Genomic DNA, 22,967 nt, shown 5'->3' with positions numbered 1-22,967 from the left:
CTGCTGAAATTCCAGTTTAACTACTGAGGTATGAAAGTTGTACAAAGCTGGAATAGCAGGAGCAAACTTAAACTCAGCTTTTAGTCGCTAGAAGTAACACTGAAAAGGTGTAGGTTTTTAAATTACTTTGGCAATTAACACATATATTTGTGTGCTGCCTTCCAATTCCCCCACAGACCCAGATTTTAGAAGTTCCCATGGACATGAAAAACAGAAGTATTGTTAAGTATCTTCTCTGAAAGTTGGCTTGTCATATCTAAGACATGTAGTTTCCCTATGCTAAAGCTGAGGCAGAATGAAGTGCTGAATGTTGCTTTATTTTCCCAGAGGGGCCAAGCTGGTTATTCCCCACTGATAGCACTCTTGCAAGGCAGTGACAGGGCTAACGTGCTTTCTTCTCTTGCTCAGCCTCATGACTGGCATTTTCTTGTCTTAGTTAAACAGGTATTTGCAATTTTTTTTCAGTGGCTTTCTCGGCAGTATTCCCCAGTAGACTCTGAGGTAATCACGTGGAACCACGTATGGTCTGTGCATTATTTTGCACTCTGCTAAGCAGCCTGGCTGGTGTGCACTGCCTGGAGCAGTTGCTGGGTGAAAATCACACGTGCAGGCCTAGGAATTACAAATCAAAGACCGTTATCTAAGCATCTCTAGGCATTTGGGTGTCAAGATTTTTTTGGGTTTTTAACTTATAGGGGTCACCTCAAAATTTTCCTGTGGGACAAGGGAAGCTGGAAGCATTCTCCTATGTTTGTGACTTTGGAAGATGTGTCATTTAGAGCACCACCAGGTTCGACTTCACTATTCTATCATGGCAAACAGTATTTTTGTGGAAGGATACATACTATTCCTTAAAAAATGTAGCCTGGCAGAGATGAAGAAGAGTTCTTGGCTGAAACATTTGCATGAAGCACTGAGACAGAGCAGCCAGGGAATATATTGCATGCTAATAAAGTGCCTTCTTCAGTGTGAAAAGTGCATGCTTTGTGAGTGACAGTGGGTCTTTTTTTACCTTTTGACATTCTAACTTGACCAATAATGAGGCATCCACCAGCACGCCTTTTCAGTCCTTTCCAAAGAGCTGCCACAACTAAAGAGACTTTTCTTTTGAGAATAATCTGTGACCCAGCAAGGTTGGCTGCAATGTTTGTTTGTTTTTCTCTCTACTGCTGGTTCCTACTATTCTCTTACTCCCACATCCTATCCGAGTCTTGTTTTCAAATGCATTCTTCAGCCTTCTCCTTCCCTACCTACTGCATCCTGTGTTCTGCTTTCTGACTTCCTTCTCTTTTCTTAAAGCTTTTCTTTCCAATTCCTTTTGATTCTGGTCCCCGAGGAACAAGTGAAATGTTAACATTTGCTGAGTATGGAGTTAATCTGGCTCTTGCTAGGAGTGTAGAGTTCAGGTGAGGGCTCTGGGAGACATCCTTTGTGTATGACATTGTGCCCCGGGGCCCTTGGCACCACTTCATTGCTGGAGTAGCAGAGAGGAATGTATATCTGTGCTCCACCTGCTGTCGTCTACAATCCAACATGTAAGATAAGAATATTGATAAAAGTTGATCTTTGCTAAGATATGGATGTTCCAGTTACTGCAAGTTAATTACCGGGCATTAATTGCTCTGCAGTTACCACCTGGATGTGCATCTCAGTTATAAAAAGGAAGCTGAGAAGCTTCAGACTTAGGATAAGCAAAGCAAGTGGATTTGAATTAGCTCTTGTCTTGATAGAGGATGTGGGAACTGTAGGTGCTGTGACAGCAGTTTGGAAAAAAATATTATTTCACAGTGACTTCAGTGTGCATACCTGTATTTTTCTAAGTCAGACTGCTGGTTTTACAATAAGGCTCTTAGATTGGTTGGGATGCATCCCTGTGTTATCTGTACCTCTTTGACAATTGAGGATCACCATCCTTATAAATCTGTGCTTAGAACATGTGCAGGAATTTCCTATGTTGGTGTCAATAGATCCTGAATATTAACCACAGATATAAAATAGTTATATTACTACATGTTGCATGGCTAAGGCTGAGTAATATATGCTTTTATTATCTTTCTGAGGAGACACCTAATTTGGATATATGGCGAGATTTATATTGTCTGAAAACGCAGCTTTAGAGGCCATACAGAGAAGAGCATTTTCCAGATGAGGTCAGCTATAGCCAAAGGTTTGACTAGTCTGGTCCTTGTGGTTCACAACATCTACTAAATGAAATGCAGAAGAAGAAACCTTTTAGCATAATAGTGACTGTGCTGGAAAATTTATCTTCCTGCTAATTTCATAAGCCTGTGATGCCCAGATGGTTATCAGTGTTACTGTAATCTTCTGTCCTGTGGGTTTGTAACCAGGATTAGTCTGTTTATGTATGGCTGCATATAATGATTAGTTTAATCTTTTACCTTATTTTACATATTTTTCTGTATGCAAGACACAAAGAGGAATTCACCTTGTAAAACAAATTCACTATAAATGGATTAGTGAGTAGATAATACCTGTCCTGTTGGGATATTATATACTTTTACCAATATCATCCTAACAGAGAAATAAATGTAAGGAAATTAAAACCTGATGTATTTGTTATCTGTACATGTATAAAATTTTACTGTGTTTCCAATTTCTATATGATTTTATGTATTTTTCATTTAACTTCTGTAATTCAAAATACTTGGTTTGGGAATACAACTGTAATAGGTAGTTATTTCTTGAAAATGAAATAGCACTAACAAATTACTTAATTATTAATGAATTAATAAAAAAAGAAGCTAAAATAAAGGTGATTTAAAAAATAGAGAGATACACACATAGACATATATATATGTACATTTTAGTCTAACACATCTCTTTTGACTTGTTTCAGGTTGAAGAAACTTCTTGAGCAGGAGAAGATCTATCAAGCCCGGAAGGAGAAGGAGCATACAAAGAGAATCAATAAACTAAGAGAAGAACTAGTCAAGCTCAAATCATTTGCACTCATGCTGGTGGATGAAAGACAAATGCATATTGAACAACTTGGTCAACAAAGCCAGAAAATACAGGACTTAACCCAAAAACTAAAGGAAGAAGAAGAAAAGCTTAAAATTATTACTGCAAAAACAAAAGAAGATGGACAAAAACTGATGAAATTAGAGGCAGAACTTGAACACAAAACATCATCGTTTTGTCAAGAGCATGAGGAGATGACTGCTAAACTGGCTAATCAAGAGTCACATAATAGACAACTAAGGCTCAAGCTAGTGGGGTTGACTCGCAGAATAGAGGAGCTAGAAGAAACTAACAAAAATCTTCAAAAAACTGAGGAGGAACTTCAAGAATTAAGAGATAAAATAGCGAAAGGGGAATGTGGGAACTCTAGCTTAATGGCAGAAGTGGAAAACCTCCGCAAGCGTGTGCTTGAAATGGAGGGGAAAGATGAAGAGATCACAAAGACTGAATCCCAGTGCAAAGAGCTGAAAAATAAACTGCAGGAGGAAGAGCATCATAGCAAAGAGTTGAAACTTGAAGTGGAAAAACTGCAGAAAAGAATGTCAGAATTAGAGAAGCTGGAAGAAGCTTTCAGTAAAAGTAAGTCGGAATGCACTCAGCTACACTTAAACTTGGAGAGAGAAAAAAATTTGACTAAGGATTTGATAAATGAGTTGGAAGTGGTGAAGACTCGAGTGAAGGACCTTGAGACATCTGAAAGCAAGTTGGAAAAGGCTGAAATAAGCTTAAAAGATGACCTTACAAAGCTAAAGTCGTTTACTGTAATGCTGGTTGATGAGCGAAAAAATATGATGGAAAAAATAAAACAGGAGGAAAAAAAGGTTGAGGGCCTAAACAAGAATTTTAAAGTTGAACAAGGGAAAGTTATGGATGTAACAGAGAAATTGATAGAAGAAAGTAAGAAATTTTTGAAACTGAAATCTGAAATGGAGGAAAAAGTATCTAGTTTGACAAAGGAAAGGGATGAGTTAATTGGCAAACTGAGAAGTGAAGAAGAAAAATCATCTGAATTAAGCTGTAGAGTTGACCTGTTAAAGAAAAGAATTGATGGTATGGAGGAAGTAGAAAGAGAAATTACAAGAGGTCGAACTAGGAAAGGAGCAGAGCATGTTTGTCATGAGGACAACAAAATTAAGGAACTTACCATTGAAATCGAAAGATTGAAAAAACGTCTCAAACAACTGGAAGTGGTTGAAGGAGATTTGATGAAGACTGAAGATGAATATGACCAGCTAGAGCAGAAATTTAGGACTGAGCAGGATAAAGCTAATTTTCTTTCTCAACAGTTGGAGGAGATGAAACTCCAGATTGCCAAAACGAAAGCAATAGAAAAAGGTGAAGTGGTGAGCCAGGAGGCAGAGCTGAGGCACAGGTTTCGTCTGGAAGAGGCCAAAAGCAGAGATTTGAAAGCAGAAGTTCAAGCTCTTAAGGAAAAAATCCATGAGCTCATGAACAAAGAAGACCAACTTTCTCAGCTCCAAGTTGATTATTCAGTTCTTCAGCAAAGGTTTATGGAAGAGGAAAACAAAAACAAGAGCATGGGGCAGGAAGTTTTGAACCTGACAAGAGAGCTGGAGCTTTCTAAGCGTTACAGCCGTGCTCTGAGGCCCAGCATGAACGGGAGAAGGATGGTTGATGTTCCCCTGACGTCCACCGGCGTGCAGACAGATGCTCTAAGCAATGAAGCAGCAGAAGAAGAAACTCCAGCAGTGTTTATAAGGAAATCTTTCCAGGAGGAGAATCATATCATGAGCAATCTGCGGCAGGTAGGTCTGAAAAAACCCATGGAGCGTTCTTCAGTGCTTGAGAGATATCCTCCAGCAGCAAATGAGCTTGCTATGAGGAAATCCTGGATACCATGGATGAAAAAGAGGGAAACTGGGGCCCAGACAACTCCTGATAAAGGCGCCCGAACCCACAGTAGTCCAGCACATCCCGGGGAGGTTGTCCTTTCACCAAAGCAGGGTCAACCTCTTCATATTCGGGTGACACCAGACCATGAAAACAGTACAGCAACTTTGGAGATAACCAGTCCATCCGCAGAGGAATTTTTTTCAAGTACCACTGTCATTCCTACTTTGGGAAATCAGAAGCCACGAATAACCATCATTCCCTCTCCAAATGTTATGCCACCAAAAGGAAAAAGCAGTGAAAGTCCCATGGGCCCAGATCGTTCCATGTCTCCAGTCACTATAACAACATTCTCCAGGGAAAAGTCCCCAGAGGGAGGGAGAGCACCCTTCGCTGACAGACCTGCATCACCAATTCAGATCATGACAGTGTCGACATCTGCGGCGCCGGCAGAAATCTCCGTCTCTCCACAGTCACAAGACATGACCATGGGCAGGGCTGTCTTCAAAGTCACGCCAGAAAAGCAAACCGTCCCGACTCCAATCCGCAAGTACAACGCCAATGCCAACATTATCACAACAGAGGACAACAAAATCCACATCCACTTGGGTTCCCAGTTTAAACGTTCTCCCAGTGCCGTGCCTGATGGCGCGAGCCCTGTGATAACAGTCCGGCCGGTGAACATCGCGGCAGAGAAAGAGGTGGTGACTGGTACTGTCCTTCGATCGCCTCGGAACAACCTGTCCCCACGACCTGCAGCCAGCAAGGTGACAAGTACTATCACCATCACGCCTGTTACAACATCTTCCACACGAGGAACACAATCAGTGGTAAGCAGTGTGGTCTCATGGTGTGGTCTTCATGGCAGGGAGAAGGACAAACTGTAGCTTGGGTTTGAGACACCAGCAGGGAAAATGGGAGGGGTCAGGAGAAACTCTTGTCTTCCCTACATTTCTTCCAGGCTCAACCTTAATTATAAAATCAGAATTTGCCCAATTCATGTGTTTTTGGACCAGTGTTGGAGCTGGTACGCTTTTGGTATTATCTCCCAAAGCAGTTAACTTCCAGAGGAAGTCCCTTCAAAGTTATTTTCATAATGGCAACCCAGCAAAATTACAAGTGAGAAACAGAGGGACAAAGAATAATGGGCATGACAGAGCAGGAAACTGTATTTTTATTTTTGATGAGTGCAATATCTGAATTTTGAAAATACACCTCATGTTTTTTGGCTCAGCTGGCAAGTCTTTAGACTCTAATTATGCAGGCTGGCATTTCTTTGATATAATCCCATGATCCCCATATAATTCTGTTAATATCTGCTATATTACTGAGTTCCAGAGGAATAATTAAGCAGACATGTTATCATTGCTTACAGCTCTTTAGCCAGTGAATAGTAGAGCTCTTTCTGTTCCTCTGAACTTCTGTAAGTGCTGTATTACAATAGAGCTTCTTGTAGCATATTGTTTTTGCTTTCTCTTTGGGCTTCTGTGGTGGTACCCCAGCTTCTTTTTCATAGTGAAAGACTTCTCACCTCTGTCTTTAACCATAGTGGGCGATATTTATTGATAGTCTTCCCCCAGTTTATTACTGGACATGAGTTTTTATTGCTTGAGTTGGAAATACCCTGGGAAAGAATTTACCCAAAACAGAAAACTAGCAGTACTGTATTAGTCCAAAAACTTACTTAGCTAGACAGAGTCTGCAACAGATGCTTAGGGGAAGATTATTTTGAGTGGGTAAACACACAGTAATGTTTCCCTCACCGTCTGTTCCCAGTTTTTGGCAATAGGTGGGTATTTCTTTCTGAACCGGAGCCTGTAGCCACATCTTTGTCTTTAATAGACCATGGCAGAGTTTTTTTCTATTTATTCTTTTAATTGCTTTTTGAACTCATTTACGCTGTTGTTTCCACAACATCAGGGGGCAGTGAATTCAGTTGTGGGTTTTGGGAAAAGCTCTTTTGTTTGATACCTTTTATGCAATACCTTCATTGGTTACAGCCTTTTTCTTGTATCTTGACAAATACTGAATAGTCATCCCCTACTCATTTGTCCGTGCTGCTCAGGAGTCAGCAGAGCCCGACAACACGCCTCATCAGCCATCTCTTCCCAAGCTGAAATGTCAAAATGTGTTTAAGATACACTTTCACACTTCTGGGAGAGAAGCTGCCATTCCCATTTAAGGCTTCTGAATTAAGAAAGCTTGCATTCATCACACAGATATGTTAGGGATTGCACATGTGCTTGCTCTCTCTTCTCACCTATATAAAGTATTGTAGATACTTCATTATACAGTGTTTCCTTACATATTAGAGGCAACTGTTCATTTTTTAAAGTCTTGAATTAATTTACAAACTCCTTTGTCTCTCAGAAGCCTGGAAAACTTTTTTTAAACTTTTTCTTTTAACTAGATGTCTGTCTCTACTGTGATGATGCAGTGAACCATGGCAGACAGAACTTTTTTGTTTTGGTTTTTTTTTTTTCTGGCTAAAAACTGGCTTCTTTCTTCACTTTATCCTCCCAGATTTGGAATGTAAGGAAAATAGTTCAGCCATAAGATTTACTTTATCTTATGCTTCCCTTTGTTTTTTAATGTCCCTAGTCAGCTGAGCAGGCAACTTCGAACAAGCTCAAATGTGTCTTTTCCTCCCCAGCCTCTTGGAAAGAAAAAAAAGTGTATTCACCATCTGTTTTGCAAATGACAACTTTACAAACACACTTCACTGCCCCTAGTCAGAAAACCCAAGCTGTGATCATTTACTCAGTAACCCTAGACGAAACCAACAGATACAGTTTTGAAGGCTAAAGTTAATAAAATCTAACAAGACAAGCTGATACACAGCTGCTTTCTTAGCTCACTGGTTTTAATTTTTGTCTTAACTCTCCTCACACAAGATGCTTTGTACAATGTATTAATGCCTTTTTATGGCAGCCTATGGATTTGGATGGTTCCCATAGAAACAGAAAAAATGATGTTTAGTCCTCCTTAGCTTGATTAGAGTCAAACTCACTCCCAGGAAAATACTTGGACTATCCTAGCAGACCTAGGATATGATTTTTTTTATTGCAAATGGACCACAGAGACCAGAGGATATGGAGACAAAAATGATCCTGCTTGTTAGTTTTCCCTTAGCACATTGGCCCAAATTTCTGTTCCCAGGACAGTTCATATAGTTTGCAGAAAAAATTCCACAGAATAAACCCAAGTATTCTTTGTGAAAACCCCCAAAACAGCGGTGCCTACATCCTGTTTGATTTAGGCTTTTGTTTGGTTATAGGATTGCTGGTGAATGTGGATCTTCTTTGGCTACTATGATGGGTGTCAGTCCTATAATCACTTAATCCCTGTGCTCCCCACCTCCTACAAGCCTGGCATTGAGTGCCAGCTGTTTATGCTGCCAGGGTACGCAGTGACTCCGGTGCCATGCAAATCTGCAGGGAGCAGAGGGAATCCCGGCTGCAGCACAGCCAGCATGGTGGCACAGCACCAACCACGCAGGGCATCCTGTGACCATGGCAGGAGGGCCCAGCTGAGAAGCTGCTGGGTGCCAGAGTGAAGGGGACAAGTGTTTGTGCAGCTGTAAGGCCACTTGCAACTGGACAGCATTTAGTTTGAGACCAGCACCTAAATGTAGCTCTGTGTAGGTGTTCCATGTGTGCTCTAAGCTGCTGCTAGAGCTCCTGGAGGGGCAGGGAGCAGCTCACCTGCCTGTGCAGAGGTGTGGTGCTGGCTGAATGCCTGTGGCAACTGAAAAGTGCTGGCAACTGTGTGCCTGTGTGAAGCTGGGAGGGATAACTGACCCGTCCCTTTCTGCAGTGGCAGCTGATGGGACGCCTCAGATGGCACGAGAGGCCTCAGTGTGGGCAGCTGAGTCAGTCTGTAGTCTGTGCACTCCCCATGGCAGCACTGAGGCCTGTGTGCTGGCCTGTGGTGACTGGGGGGTGATCCAGCTGAGACAAGGCTAGCTTCTGTGTGAGCTGAATTGGCCACTGGCTCTGCTGACTGTATTGCCTAGATCTCAAGTCCCACCCTTTCAGGATAAAGTTAGCTAAACATACTTTATTTTAGTGCCATTTTCAGTGCTGTCGTCTGCCTACCTTCCAGCTGCTTTATTAGAGTTTTAGGTCTCCTTGGGTCATCTGTCTTGTCTACCAGCCCTGTGTACATTGGTTGAGTAGCCCAGGGCATTTCAAATTGCACAAGGTGTCCATTGGTCACTAAACTGAACCATTTCTGTCCAGGGCAAGCCGGGGCCTGATCAGGTTGAGAGCAAATGCTGAAAAAGCACTTTTTTACTTAAAATACTCCAGAAGCCAGTGTGTGCATGAAAGCATTCTCTTTGTGTGTCAAAAAAATGCACCAAGCAGGATCTGTTACAAACTACTCAAACATGCTACGTGTTCTGTATGTTCAGTTTGCTTTTTTCCTTTAATGGGATTGGCCAACCTTCACAGGTTAATACACCTGTGTCTGCAGTGAGAGCTGATTATGACTGCACCATAGCAGCTGCATGTGTTCATCTCAGTCTCAGTAATGTCTTGTGTGGCCTCACTGGGTCCCTGTTCCAGCACCAAGTCTTGCCTTGCCAGCTCAGATCCAGCTTGCATCACCCAGTGTCCCACAGGGCTGCATCTCGAGCACTCCATTCCAGCTATGTAAGAGTTAGTTTCTGGTTGGAGCCACAGTCCTGGACCAACCAGAAGACAGCAGCCTACAGACAAACAGCTGGAAGGAATGGCTTTGAATTCTTGGAAGAAATGACGGAGAGACAGGCAGTCGTGTGGGTTCTCTGCCGCAGATGCTGCAGACGTGGGCTGGATGTCTCTGCTTGCTGCCCCTTCCCGTGCCCAAGGGGACAGCCGGCTGGGGAGGCACCTTTGTGCCATCTCACTTGGCAAACACAAAATGCTTTTGCAGCTGCCTGGGAAGCAGGCATTAGCTTCCATGCAATCAACATGTTAGTATGCTGGAATGAAGGCAACTAAGAAATTTAAAGCAAGTTAGAGTTCTTTTCAAAGTGCTTTTGAGTGATTTAGGCTTGAAATGAGTAACTTGAAAGCACCCAAATCCTTAGCTAATAATTTACATGTGAATAAAGCTGAAGAAATGCCTGAGATTCCAGCTACTCCATTTGATTGCCTCATGTTTACTCACTGTGGGACTCTTTCAGGGAGTACAAGATGTTTGTCATTTGGGTTCCCTGGGATGTTGACATATTTTCCAAGGCTGATGGAATGCATTTGCATGTTTTGCCCTACAGAATTGTATGGGCCTAACTTGTTTTGACATCTACATGTGAGTTCCATATTAGCCTTTAGACTGCTATTGTAAATGTTGCTTTTAGTTATTGAAAATGGCTTCCTTCCTGTCAGGCAGACAGCATTCAAGTTTTCCAATTGTGATTTTTTTTGAGTGTACACATGGGGTTTTGAACTGTTCTTAGAAGATTAAGGAATGGTTTTCCTTTGCATGCTCAGGATGCAGACAGACAGCTCTGATACCACTGGCTGAAAAACACTTGTAGAACATTTTTAAGTAAATGTACAAATGCATGTTGCAGCTGACATGGGCCCTAATCCAGTCTGTTTCAGAAGTTAAGTTTTACTTTGCTTATATGTCATAAGTTGCAGAGTTTAGTCGTTTAGCAGGTGGGTCTAGCTAGGATTACAGGATTTTAGAATTGTTCTCTTTTGATAGATCAAAGTCTTTATCCATAATCTGAACAGCAATGTCAGTCACATATGAAATTTAGCCAAGACACTGAAGTTGTCACCATTATCATTTGTGTCTGTATTGCACACTGCAGGAGATAAAGCCCATTTTCCTTCCAGAATTGTCATGTTTATAAGTATTTTCTTTAAGTCATGGTTCATATGGGATAGCTCCAATTTGACCTTGAAGAGTACGTGCATCATTATCCGGCCAAAGCTATGGGATAGCTTTGGCCTGGTCTCCAGCTGGGGCTCCAGAAGGACACAGGAGCTGTGTTGGGTCTGCCAGCCCCAAGCCAACCACTTAGGCTGTTCTTTTTTTTTTAATTCTGAAATTGAGTAAAATTTTTAATTTACTCAAACTTGAGGATAAGCGTGCTTGCTAGGCTGTTGTCCAGGGCAAAAGACTGGCAGAGATAGTAAAATGACCATGTCCACACTGCCTTGAGGTATCCTTGGAAATCTGGTTTAGCAGCTTCACCCTTATCCAGAGTTTCTCAAGTTGTGATTTGTGCTTGGACTGGGAGAGCTCTTTCCCACATCCCTCCTGCCACAGCCACAGGAAAAGGAAATCCAGATCTTTTCTCTGCTCTTTATCTCCCAACCCCCTGCTCTTCCCAGTGCAGAAATAAGTGGCCCCAGCCATGAGCTCAGCATACTTTGGGAAGTAAAATTCAATTTTATTTACAATACTGAGTGATCATGCCCCAGCTCCTAAAATTTGGCAGTTACCCTGGGTCATTAGCCTCACCTGACTATGCTGTTCTGAAGACCTGTACTAGTGTCTGTACAAGATGCTAATATTTTACCTGTCCTGACAGCCAAGCCAATGTTGTAGTAGCCTCTAAGGCCATCTTGAACTGTGTCATACTGTAGAATGGGAGATTTGCACAAATTCCCATCCTTGTGATATCTTGATTCAAAACACTGCACCTCACCTCTGGGAAACTCGTTTGATCGCAGCTGTGCCTTTGGCCCTACTCTAGCAGTATGTGCCATGGCCAGATTCCAAGTGTGAATATTACTTTGCTAATAGGTATGATTTGGGATATTGTTGTTTGAGAGGTAAATGAAGAAGCAAAGTATAAGATGAGCATGTATGAGAAAAAGTCCTCAATTCACTGCATTTTTTCTGTGTCTTTGTTTTGCAGACAGGACAGGATGGGTCATCCCTGAGACCTACACCCACCCGCATTCCTGTGTCAAAAGGTATGAAAGCAGGAAAGCCAGTAGTGGCAGCCCCAGGAGCAGGAAATGTGACAAAATTCGAGCCTCGTGCTGAGACTCAGTCTATGAAAATAGAACTGAAGAAATCTTCAGCCAGCAGCTCTGCCTCCCTGGGCGGGGGCCAGGGCTGATGGCAGTGGCTCAGGGGGTACGTTCTGCAGGTTTTACTGCTGCCATGGAAGTCAGCTCCCCTGTCTGTGTAGCTGTTCACATTTGCCTGTACTAACAGAGTCCTGCAGCTGTCACTTAACAACAAACTACTAAGTGTGTGCACTGACTACTTTAATAACAAAAACCTTTTGTTTTCTTACTCAAGTTAAAAAAAAAGAAAGCTGTCAAAAAGGCAGTTTTATGCTAGGAAGGTTTTCAGTCTAGGAAGTGAGAATGGGTAACTGAAATAGGTTATTAATCTGTATCAGGAATTCTTAATGATAGACTTGGTCACTTTTTCGTAGATCAAAGGAGGTGTGGTCACTTTTACTAGATTGTTTTCCACCTTAATGCATCACTTTCCAGCTTTGCTGCTGCATGCTCTGCTTTCCTTCCTGCCTTGATCACATTATTGAAATGCCGCATGGCCTAGGGAAGCAGTGCCAGAAGACTTGCCATGTGCATTGAGGTCCTGTTTTAATGAAAGCCAGTACCTCGTGTGTGGGAGGGGAAGAGAGGAAGGATGGGCACCATGTGACCATGTGTCTCCTCTCTAGGAGCCTCCCATGAAAATCACCATTTCTCAGTGGTGAGCTATTTCTCAAGATAGTTACTAAATTCAGGGGCATAGGGATGTTGCACAATGTTTGCCAGCAATTTAATTCTTCCAGAGAGAGTCAACACTTGTAGACAACACTTAGAAGCAGGTCCTTGACCTTACACACACTGGAATACTGCTAGCTCAGGGCTCAGATGAAGGCTTGTGAGCCAGAAGGTATATAGTCTTTAGCAAAAGCTTCAGAAATACTATCTGGCAAAAATCAATACAATTCATTTGTGCCTGCTCCAAAGACCACTAATGGCTATGAAGCACCTCATTCCATTGACCTGACTAGGTTTTCAGTTTTCCTGGTTGGGTCTTGGGTCTTACATTTAAACCTTACTTGCCAGGCATCCTTATGTCTTACAGGGTAAGGCAGCACAGCCTGCTGGTGGCAGGAATTGCTATCTGAAGGCACAGCTCAGGTACACACAATAAAAGAGAGAGGGTTTGGTAAGGAAATTATCCTCAGTTTTCAGTTGTTTAAAATATTTTGTCATAAAATGAAGACTACCTTATAATACCATGGTGATTCATCATTTTTCCTTCCCTCTTTGTGATTTCCTCATGTGTATGTTTGCATTTTTCAAGCATGTTTTAAGGAATTTTTCCAGCATGGAAATAGTGTGGATGCTGACGATTGTTATGATTGTTTATTTAATAACAGTAGAGTTATTAAAGCACATTTCCATTAAGCAATCAGTTTCGCAGAAGAAAGTCACAACCAAAAGAAATTAAGCTGAGCAGACCAATAAATGATGGGTTTAAAGTTGTATAATGCTTCACTCACCTCAGCAAGCTGTGAAGAGCCCAGTGGTTAAAACAGAAAGCAAGGTGGGAAGACCACCAATAAATTATAAATAAAATTCACAGAAAGGAAAATGCACTGAAATATGAAATTTGGTCTGGGAGAAGATATTTGATGGAAGAACTCTGTCACCAAAGGTCAACAAAATTATATTCAATCCAAGCAATGTTTAGTTTTCCATCTGCTTTGCGTTGCTTTCCAATTTCACATCCAGATATGACAATTATCCCATTGTAAAGCTGGCATTTTATTATTCACATGAAGGGCATTTTTTCTTTGCCACATTAAAAAAAAAAGTAGGTTTTGGTTTTTTACATGTGTAGTACCTAAAATGCCTGTTAATTTTAAGGTTCTAGTTCCTATGACATCCAAAAATCAGATTAGTATTAGTAGCATTTTTTCATAACTCCTATTTCTAGTACTTCGTATAAAACTTGGAAACTGGAATTAGCAAGCAATGTGAGTTAATGTGTCAGAAATATAGCAGATCCTCTCAAGGAATTCATATCACTTAAAAGCCTCAGTATGTCAATAAATTGTTTCTGAGATCTTACTGTTCTTTCTGTAATACAAACTTTTAAACAAATATTTAAAGGAAAATAAGGGGTTTTTTTTCTGGATATTCACTCTAAATACCGTTGCTGAAGGAAGCTGTAAGGTGAAAACAGTCAAATAATATTGCAAACATGATCCCCAAGCTAATGTAGCTTGATACAGCTGCCTTAAGCCTTCCTTGTGTCAAAGAAGCTTAGTTCCTTAGTTAACTGTTGCCATATTCAATGTTCTGTGTGTGCCTGTGGTTGAAAATTTTGTTTTTGTTTGAGGTCTAAGAAACTAATTCACCCTGAAGAAAAAAGCCAGCCTCACAGTACCTGAAACCTAGGGCACACAAACTGGCACAGCTAGAGCCAGAATTGCAGGCATAGGCTGGGAGTTGCTCCTGTAGAGTCAGTAGGATTTGATGAGACAGACTTCAGAAATTCCAGAGAGGTCAGACTTAGGATCCTGTTATTTTTCCCCAGGGGCTGCACAACAAAAATGGACTTTTGCTCTGCAGCAGAAGTCTAAAGAGTTGGAATTGGGCAGCTGGTTAAACTGTTAGCTAAAGCCAGGTATTTTGTTATACTCAAAACTTTTGACATCTGTTTTAATTGACCTAATATTCTTGTTTCCTGAAGGTAGAAGAAGGGTAAGACTAAGAGAAAAGAAAGCCTATAGTTCAGAAGTCTTAAAAGTTCAAGTCTAACTATTTGTAGAAATTTCCTCTGAATCTGAAGACAGTTATGTTTAGTGACTACATTAAGATACTCCATTTAGTAGGTCAGCTCCAAAAGGCAATTTAAACAACCAAATCTAAAAACAATGCCTAAGCCCAAGAGGCATCCTGAAGATCTTTCTGATGTTCTTCCACAGACCTTATCTAGTCAGTGTTTCTGTTCTGAGTTAAATGTAGCACTGCAGCTGCTGTACCTCACTGAGATCCATAATGCAGGTATTCTCGTATTTCCTCTGAGGCTTTTAAGTCAAGCTAGGATTTCATGGTCACTTAAAGTCAGGATGTAACTCCACACTGGACTGAAAAGCTGTAGTCCTGTTTTTGTCACCTCCAGCCAAGAAAGTACTCACTGACTATGTGGTTGTCCTTTGAGCCGGCACAAGTGTTTGAATTTAACTGGGGAACTGATCTGAATTAAAAGGAATCTGGCAAAAAAGTGTAAAGGCTGGCTTTAACATAACTTAGTGCCAGGCTCACAGGCCAGAAAAAGAAAGAAGGAGGGCACAGGAAACCAGTTGGTGTTTTAAAATGACTGTGGGATCATGAATGCCTTCTAGTAGATCAAATACCACACAAACGCAGGGGTAGTGCTGCTTATTTTCAAAAGCTTTTGATTGAAACATTTTTTCAAAGGTAGGAGACGGTATCTGAGGAGACTCAAACCCACATCAGCTGCAGGCAGGTTCACTAGTGGCACTGACAGCTGAGGAGGAAGAAGGTGGCATTCTCATTCCCTCCTGGAAAGGCTGAGCTGTTCTGCATGGAATGTTTCAGTATTCACTGAGCAGAAAAAAGGGAGTGGTTGAGGAGGATATTGAACTAGGAGGGAGTCCTCCCCAGATCTGTGTCCCTGTTCCAAAGGCTGCCTTTGAGCCTGGCCCTGTTGAAAAGGAGGCTTATAACATGAAGTGTCTGTGTTCATCCATCCTTCCCTCTCTCCTTCCCTAATGAATAACACTGAACAACCAACCAATTTCATGCAAACCTGACAGAACGATAGGAATCTCCAGAATAAGAAGTTTTTCCAGTTTAATGAAAAGGAGGGCAGAGAAGAGGAGCAAGACTTTAGCAGTGCCTCACTGTGTGGAAGAGTAGGGCGTGAGCTCACCTTCATACAGCATCAAAGAATGAACACAAGAGTGATGTCATAAATGCCACAAGGACAAGCTTTGTTCAGACCTCAGCTTTTACTGGACACCAAAGAATCAATCTCTGACACATCAATCCAAAGGATAATATTAGGGCTTTATTTACAGGGCTTTTGTATATTCTGCATTACTGGATTATAATGCATAATAAACTAAGCCTTCCTAAATGATCATTTGGAATCACTCATCCTTATGCTTTCTGTCTCTTAACTTTTTTCTGTCATTTTGTTTGGATTTTTTGTAATGAAGTGGAACAATTTTAGTGCCAAAATAATGCACTCAGAATCATAATGATAGTTACAGTGCTTTGTCAGGAACTAAGATGACTGAGTAATCTTTGTACTTTTAGTCATCAGTGTCAGCTGGAGAGAAGCCCTGTTTTGGGGCTGATGACATGGCCATATAAGCAGTTGTGATAACTCAAGCCCAGCAGTAGTAATGCATGGCTTAGCACCAGCAGTAAGGTGGAGAGGGGGAAGAGCCGGGAAAATGCCAGCCCATTCATGGGCAGCACACATGGACTGAGAAGGTGCGCCCTCACTTCTCCAGATGATCTCTCTGATTTTAAGTTTAGTTCCTAGCAAGTTTTCTACTGTGTTCCCTGAGTTAGATCCCATCCCACCAGACTTACTGCTACATAGGGGTATTGCTAATGTAGTCATTAGTAGATCAATACATTTGAGTAAGTGTGACTGAAAAAGGAGCAGAGAGCTTCAACTGTAATGCCTAGAGGGATTTCTCTCAGAATAGTAAACATCCTAAGCAAATGGTAGAAGAAAAATAGAGATTTTTATTTACTTTGCTCGCCTTTTTTCCTTTTAGGACACCTGTTAGTGTGATTTTTCAAAAACCAAACACTTTGTGACTCTTTGTAATATGCCCATGGAGAACACATCACTGTATTTAAACCTCAAACCACTTATAGCACATAGTAATTACCACCATGGGAGTAATCTCTAAAGCCACATTAATGTGTTGATCCAAGCCAACAGGATGCCAAGTCATATGTTACTGCTTGAAATATGCCATGCAGAATACATGAATACATTCAGTAATTCTGATCAGATGTGGAAGAGCAGGTCTTTAAATAGAGTAAGCTGCAGTCCCTCTGGGTTTCAGGTACTTGGCATAAGCTGCAACAGTCAGGACAGTTTTCAGACCAATTATATGTTCCCATCACATGTCAGTGGCCAATTTCATTGAATTGCTTTGAAACACAGTTTGCTGGCGGGAATTTTTGTGAGCTCATCTTTTGAACTTGCTTTCATTTAGGGGAATGGTTTTCTTCCCTGTGTCAGTGTGAGTTACCCTCTTTCTCCTTATTTTGCTTGAGCTCTCTTAGGCAAAATTATATGCAATATTTCTCATTACAGATATTAACTTCACTTTGAATCTTACTTCCTACACATTGCTCTTACCTTGGCTTTTTTTCCTTAAAATGTAACTAGGGTTAACTACTGTCAGGTGCAGAGCTATCAGCTCTCGGGTATGAAACACTCAGGTGTGAATGGTTCTCTAAACGAAAAAAACCCCTCCTAGGGATTTTAAAAACAGAAATACTGATGTATGATTCTCTTCTGTTGCTTGGGTGTGCATTGTCTGTGGTACATTCATTTTTGTATTATCTGGTGATACTTGTATATATTGTAAGGAGAAATTAAACTTTATATGTTAAAATGTCACTTGATGTGCTTCATTATATGAACTGGTATCCTGATGTGTTTCCTCGAGAAGTTCTGCTTTACATCAGGAGGACTGAAAGCAGAATTAGCTGTTTTACATTAACTTCATTTTCTTTTTTCTGTCATTAAAATAAATTGTTTTGTTTAAGTGAATACTTAGCTCCTTGAAATATTCCCATCTAGAATCCTAGAAAAATTTATTTAATCATATCCTTCAAATATAATCATATTCCTACAGAGGGTGGCCCAAAAGCACTCTGACAAAATTGGCCCTACTCTAATTTTAGCTTAGTAACTGTTCAGACACCTCTTTTAGTAACTACACATGTGTGTGTACATTATATATATATATATATTCATACATACAAATCAGTATGTAAGGATTTCAAATAGAAACAACTGAGACAAACTTAGAGTGTGTGTTCTCTAGGTGTGTGAAAAATGAATGGACGATAAATATCAGTGGAAATTATTTGATTTTTTAAAAAAATTATTTTTTCTCCTACTTTTTTCTGCACAATTACTCTTTGGGTCTGTAGGAGAAAGGTGTCTGATTCAGACACCAACTGTAGTTTTGCTGTTTATTCAGTGACTGAGCCTTAACAAAGAGCATGATATTTTTCTGCTGCCCATTTTTTTACAATTTTGAAACTTTAATAAATGTGCACAGTGAATACAGAAAAAATATTTTTCTTTAAAAATACTATTTTTAATATTAAGAAAATAATTTGTAAATATAGCTTTTAACATGATATTCCACAAGAGCTTCAAGTTAGAACAGCACAGTTAGAACAGTAAGGTAAAATCATGCAATAGGTTGTGGTTCTTTCACATTCACTGCTCAGATATGGTGGAACTGGTATACATTTCTTGTTGAAAATATTTTGTTATTGATAAATTTTATGGAAAATAAATACTTTTAATTCGGGAAATTCTATGATTTCATTCGCCTTAACGTATTTTATTGGACGTTGCCTCATCCCTGCTCTTACTTCACCATATATGAAAAGCAGCACTGGGATCTGCCATCTAGTGGCAAAATTCTGGATGTAAGAGTGCATGGAAAATATTTTCATTTTTCTTTCTTCTTAGAATGTAATTTCATGAAACACCTTGCAAATATTAGTTAGGAAGCAGATAAAGGCAGAAGCCAACAAAATTGCAAAATTTATATATATATTTATATAAAAGTTATATCTATATATTTATTAAAAAGGCAAAAATTATATCAATAGTGTCATTTGGGTCTTGGGTCTTGTAAATTTTGAAAAATCTTCATACTATTAAGAAAGGAAGGTAACAAAATTAATTTCAATTAAGATAAATATTTCTGAAAATGTTTAACTGTATGCTTTAATTAGTATTGGTACAGTTACATTATTTGAAATTCATAAAAGACACCTTTTTCAGAGAAAAATGTTAATTGACAGTTAAATTCTTATATTAAAAAGGTTGCCTGTAAGAGCTGCATATATAGGTAGAAGAACAGAAGACAAGGCCGTTAGTACTTCAGCAGATTAATCAGGGTCAGGAACCTCAGGTACTACACACAGGGCAAATTAAACCCAGCATTTTAAAGAAAATGCCAACACCCAGTTTTGCAAGCTGTGGCTGAAATTTATCCCCATAAAGTCAGTAGCAAAATTCAAGAAGACTTGCTGAATAAACACACCATAGGTTTATAAATCAAGTTTAAATTTAAAAAAATGAGAAATGACACCTCTTCCTCATCCCTATTTATGAATTGCCACCAGATTTATGATGAAGTTGCTTAGACAATATACTAGACACCCAACTCCAAGTCTTTCTCTACCTAGTTTGGATGTGGAACTGGAACTTTGGTGTCCCTCTGCTTTAATCCATTCAACTGTATTACTCCTTTTTCCCTATGGACAACCAAATGATGGTCTTGACATTGAAGTGGAAGCCAAGGCCCTCTGAGCCCTCAACAGGTACTAATTTAGTTTGCCTTTCTAGCATTAGCCAGGACAGTTTTATCAAGCAGTGATGTGAGAGTATGTTTGTGACACTTTTTAGAAAAATGCCTTGCACTGCCACTGTAATTGTTCTTCTTTAAAGTAAGCTGCAATGAACACATATGTAGTTCCATAAACCCGAATGTTTTGCTCTCTTTTCTTTTAGAGAGTGTCATCATTCACCAGTTACGCGTGAACTCTAGATGAGTTACCGCCCGCTAGAGCTCTCTGTGTGCACTACCCTCCATGCCTGTGGATGGATCACTGTAGAAGCTCTCTGCCATCAACACCAGGGTCACTTGTGCTACTGATTACTTATGGAAGTATTAGTGCTTCCATTAGGTTTTATATATATATTTTTTTTCTTGGTAGAGCTTTATAAACCAATGGCCTTGCTGGTATTTTAAAAGTATCTAATCAGAGAGAGAGCAGCAGTCTTTCCACCAGCTGAATTTCACTTTTAATTGCAAAGCCTAAGGCACATGCTTGATTTTGTTTGATATTTGCCATATAATTTATTTTTATAATACACTTTGTAAAGTAGCTGTGCCAAAGTTGCAATTCCTGTTGCTTATGATGCATTTATTTGTAGAATACACTGTCAAATTTGCAATTTGATATTTTTGTAATAGACAGTATGTGAAGAAAGAAAAATGTAACTTCAGCAATGTTTTCTGTTTAAATGGAAAATTATTCAGTATATTTTTTTTGCCACCATGAGATTATGTGAGACTAAATACTCTGAAGACTGCTGTATGGAATTTGTTGCAGAATATTTCTTGCACTGTGTGATGGTTTGGCATAAAATTAAGTATTAAAGTCCAATGCCTTGAAATACAACCAAATTTACTCATTTTAAACTATGTAAGTCAGTTTTTAAAGCTGTGATTTTTTTTTCTATATAAAGTATGTTTTTACTTCTGCCTGTACCAAAAAAAGTTGATTTTCATTACACTGTAACTAATAAATTTTCACAACTATGCAAATGTAATCAGGTGTTTGAATTTAAACTCCAGTTTCTTAAGGTTGGCATTGCTCATCTATGTATTTGTTTATGGGAACAGAATATGGGTTTGGAAGTTCCTTTTTTTGACTGGTGTCTCATACAGTGTCACAGTGATGTACAGGGTGAAACTGATTCATAGAATCATAAAATGGTTTGGGCTGGAAGGCCCTTAAGGATTGTGTAGTTCCAATCCCCCTGCCATGGGCAGGGACGCCTTCCACTAGATCCATCCAACCTGGCCTTGAACATTTCCAGGAAAGCCATTCAACAGCTTCTCTGGGCATTTTGTTCCAGTGTCTCACCACCCTCAAAGTGAAAAACTTCTTCCTAGCATCTAATCTAAACCTACTGTATTTCAGTTTGAAACCATTCCTCCTTGTCCTGTCACTACATGCCCATGCAAATCTCTCCATCTTTCTCGTAGGCTCAGAAGTTAGGATACAGAGATGGATCAATCACCAAGCTCTTAATGACTTAACTGTTTCTAACCTTGTGCTTTCACAGCACAGGCAGAGGTGTTTGACTGGTACTGTCAGAATCTTCAGTCCTGGACTAGCACCTGGACTAGACACCAGGCACTCTTGACATGCTGAGGGGTCCCTTTTACACTGGTGGCTGTAGCTTCTCAAATAGCATCCAGAGAGTTCTGTGGCAGATATACTTAGGATGTTTTTTGAAAGAATTATAAATAAAGCTACACCCAATCCAGACAGGGTCTTTTTTTCTTTTATATTTCATAACCAGTGATTTTTAATCTAAGTCACTGGCACATACCTAAAATACTGCAGATTTTTAACTGCAGAAGCTACTGGGAGAAATTAATTTTTGGAAAGGAAAACAGTGTTGCTTGCAGGAGATGTGCTGCGAGATGCCAGAAAGACTGCATTAATGCAGCATCCCACAGTGATGGTTAGGTTGGTCCATCTTTGAAGCTGGAATATTACACTGCTGTGTAGTCAATTTGGTCTTCATGGGAGCCACGGGAGCTGTTTTTCCTTTTACATATGAGTTCTGCAGCAAATGCTGACACTCTAGAGAAGCAGGATATTCTGGCACCTGTGTGAACTTTTGTGGAGCTGATCTCCATTGTGAAGAGTTTACTAATATAGCCATACTGAGGAATCAAAATTAAGTGCTGATTATCCTGGCAGAAGAGTAATTTCATTGGTATAGCTTATACTTAACTGGTACACCATGTTTTGTAAGGAGTGGTGTTTTTTTTTTTTTTTTGTACAACAGACAATATGTGCCAATAACATAGCTGTGTCTGTAGATCATATTTTAAAAGCTGTAATTTTTCTCAGCTTGCACTAGAGAGCAATACAGCTGAGGTGAATAAAGTTTAGTGCATGCCACATTTCAGTTTACTGCGCAGCAGAATGAACATTATAGTGACCCAGATCTTCTATCTTCAAAACATTACTTGGGAATTGAAACCTATCCATGTTAAGATCTACGTTAAGCTCAGCTGGGCTAAAATTCCTGGCTATTTGAAAGTGATGGTGACATGCCTGAAATAAACTTCAGCTTTTAAACATGAGTAGGACACAAGTAAAATGGTATTCCAAAATTGAGTCTAGATTTAAAAGGTCCCAGTCAAAGTAAAAAATATTTTTCCTTGTCTAAATTTTAATATAAAGCCAATTCATTATGAAGGTAAGTTTATGATTCATAAACAAATACATAAACTTTTATGATTTTGCACTTAGATTAAGTTTTTAAGCTTCCCAAAATAAAGCTTTGTTTAAAGCATACATACAATGGTGTATTGAAATAATTTGGATTTTAAAATATTTTTGATGAACTGCAACACTTTGGAGTAGGAGACTGGTGATTTCATCTTGCATTTATGTTCCTAGTCAATTTTTTTACATTACCTAACTTGAATATGAATCTAAGATAAATATGTAAAAAAAGTGCATTAGCCACATAATTAGGCTGTATTTTGGGGACACTCAGGAAGAAATCTAATTAATATAGACTAACAATGTGATTAATTTCTACAAGTACTGTAATTTTAAAAGAGGTAATTGGGAAGAACTTTCACACTAAGATAACGTGAAATATAGATTTTATATATATAGATATAGATAGGTATAGATATAGATAAGATATATATATATATGATATAGATATCAGAAGCTGTTAAGCAATAGAAAACCAGTGAAAGATCTACTTTTCCCTTAGAGATCTCTTACTGTCTAAAGAGGATTGAACGACCTGTGTAGTATAATTATAGTGATAAAATATAAAGTTTCAATCCATGAAAAAATCTCAAATATTTAGATTTCTAGAGACAAACTCTACAGCCTGTGAGTTTTCTTTTTGCCTTCTTGTGAAACATAATTAGACTAATTTATCATGCCCTTTCTTGCCAGTCCTGTCACACCTGAGAGCATCAGGTCCCAGCTTCCCAATATTGCCCCTTGATTATCCTGCTGCCAGGGAAATTTCTTGCCATCTCTCACCACAGGTTTACAAGCAGTCTTGTTCCCCTGGGATCCCAGGCTGAATCTCTCTGGATTCTCTGTGATGCTGTGGGAACAAAA

At 39.7% G+C, this 22,967-nt stretch overlaps 1 protein-coding gene across 5 annotated transcripts in view; it reads left to right on the top strand.

Annotated features, from left to right (window-relative positions):
- FILIP1 (filamin A interacting protein 1) overlaps positions 1-20,392 on the top strand; it is a 101,900-nt gene extending 81,508 nt beyond the window's left edge. For 3 of the 5 annotated variants that reach the window (XM_031057126.1, XM_031057124.1, XM_031057128.1), the window contains 3 exons: positions 2,858-5,663; positions 11,696-11,919; positions 19,579-20,392. In XM_031057126.1, coding sequence (XP_030912986.1) covers positions 2,858-5,663; positions 11,696-11,902 — 3,013 coding nt within the window. In that variant the 3' untranslated portion in view covers positions 11,903-11,919; positions 19,579-20,392. Of the gene's footprint in view, positions 1-2,857; positions 5,664-11,695; positions 11,920-15,239; positions 17,437-19,578 lie in introns of those variants that run through there. The other 2 variants (XM_031057127.1, XM_031057125.1) reach the window with 2 other exon arrangements.
- The last annotated feature ends 2,575 nt before the right edge of the window (positions 20,393-22,967 follow it).

The sequence above is a fragment of the Geospiza fortis genome, unplaced genomic scaffold, assembly GCF_000277835.1.
Source record: "Geospiza fortis unplaced genomic scaffold, GeoFor_1.0 scaffold190, whole genome shotgun sequence".
Lineage (NCBI taxonomy): Eukaryota > Metazoa > Chordata > Aves > Passeriformes > Thraupidae > Geospiza > Geospiza fortis.
This window is presented reverse-complemented; position numbering and strand designations above follow the sequence as displayed.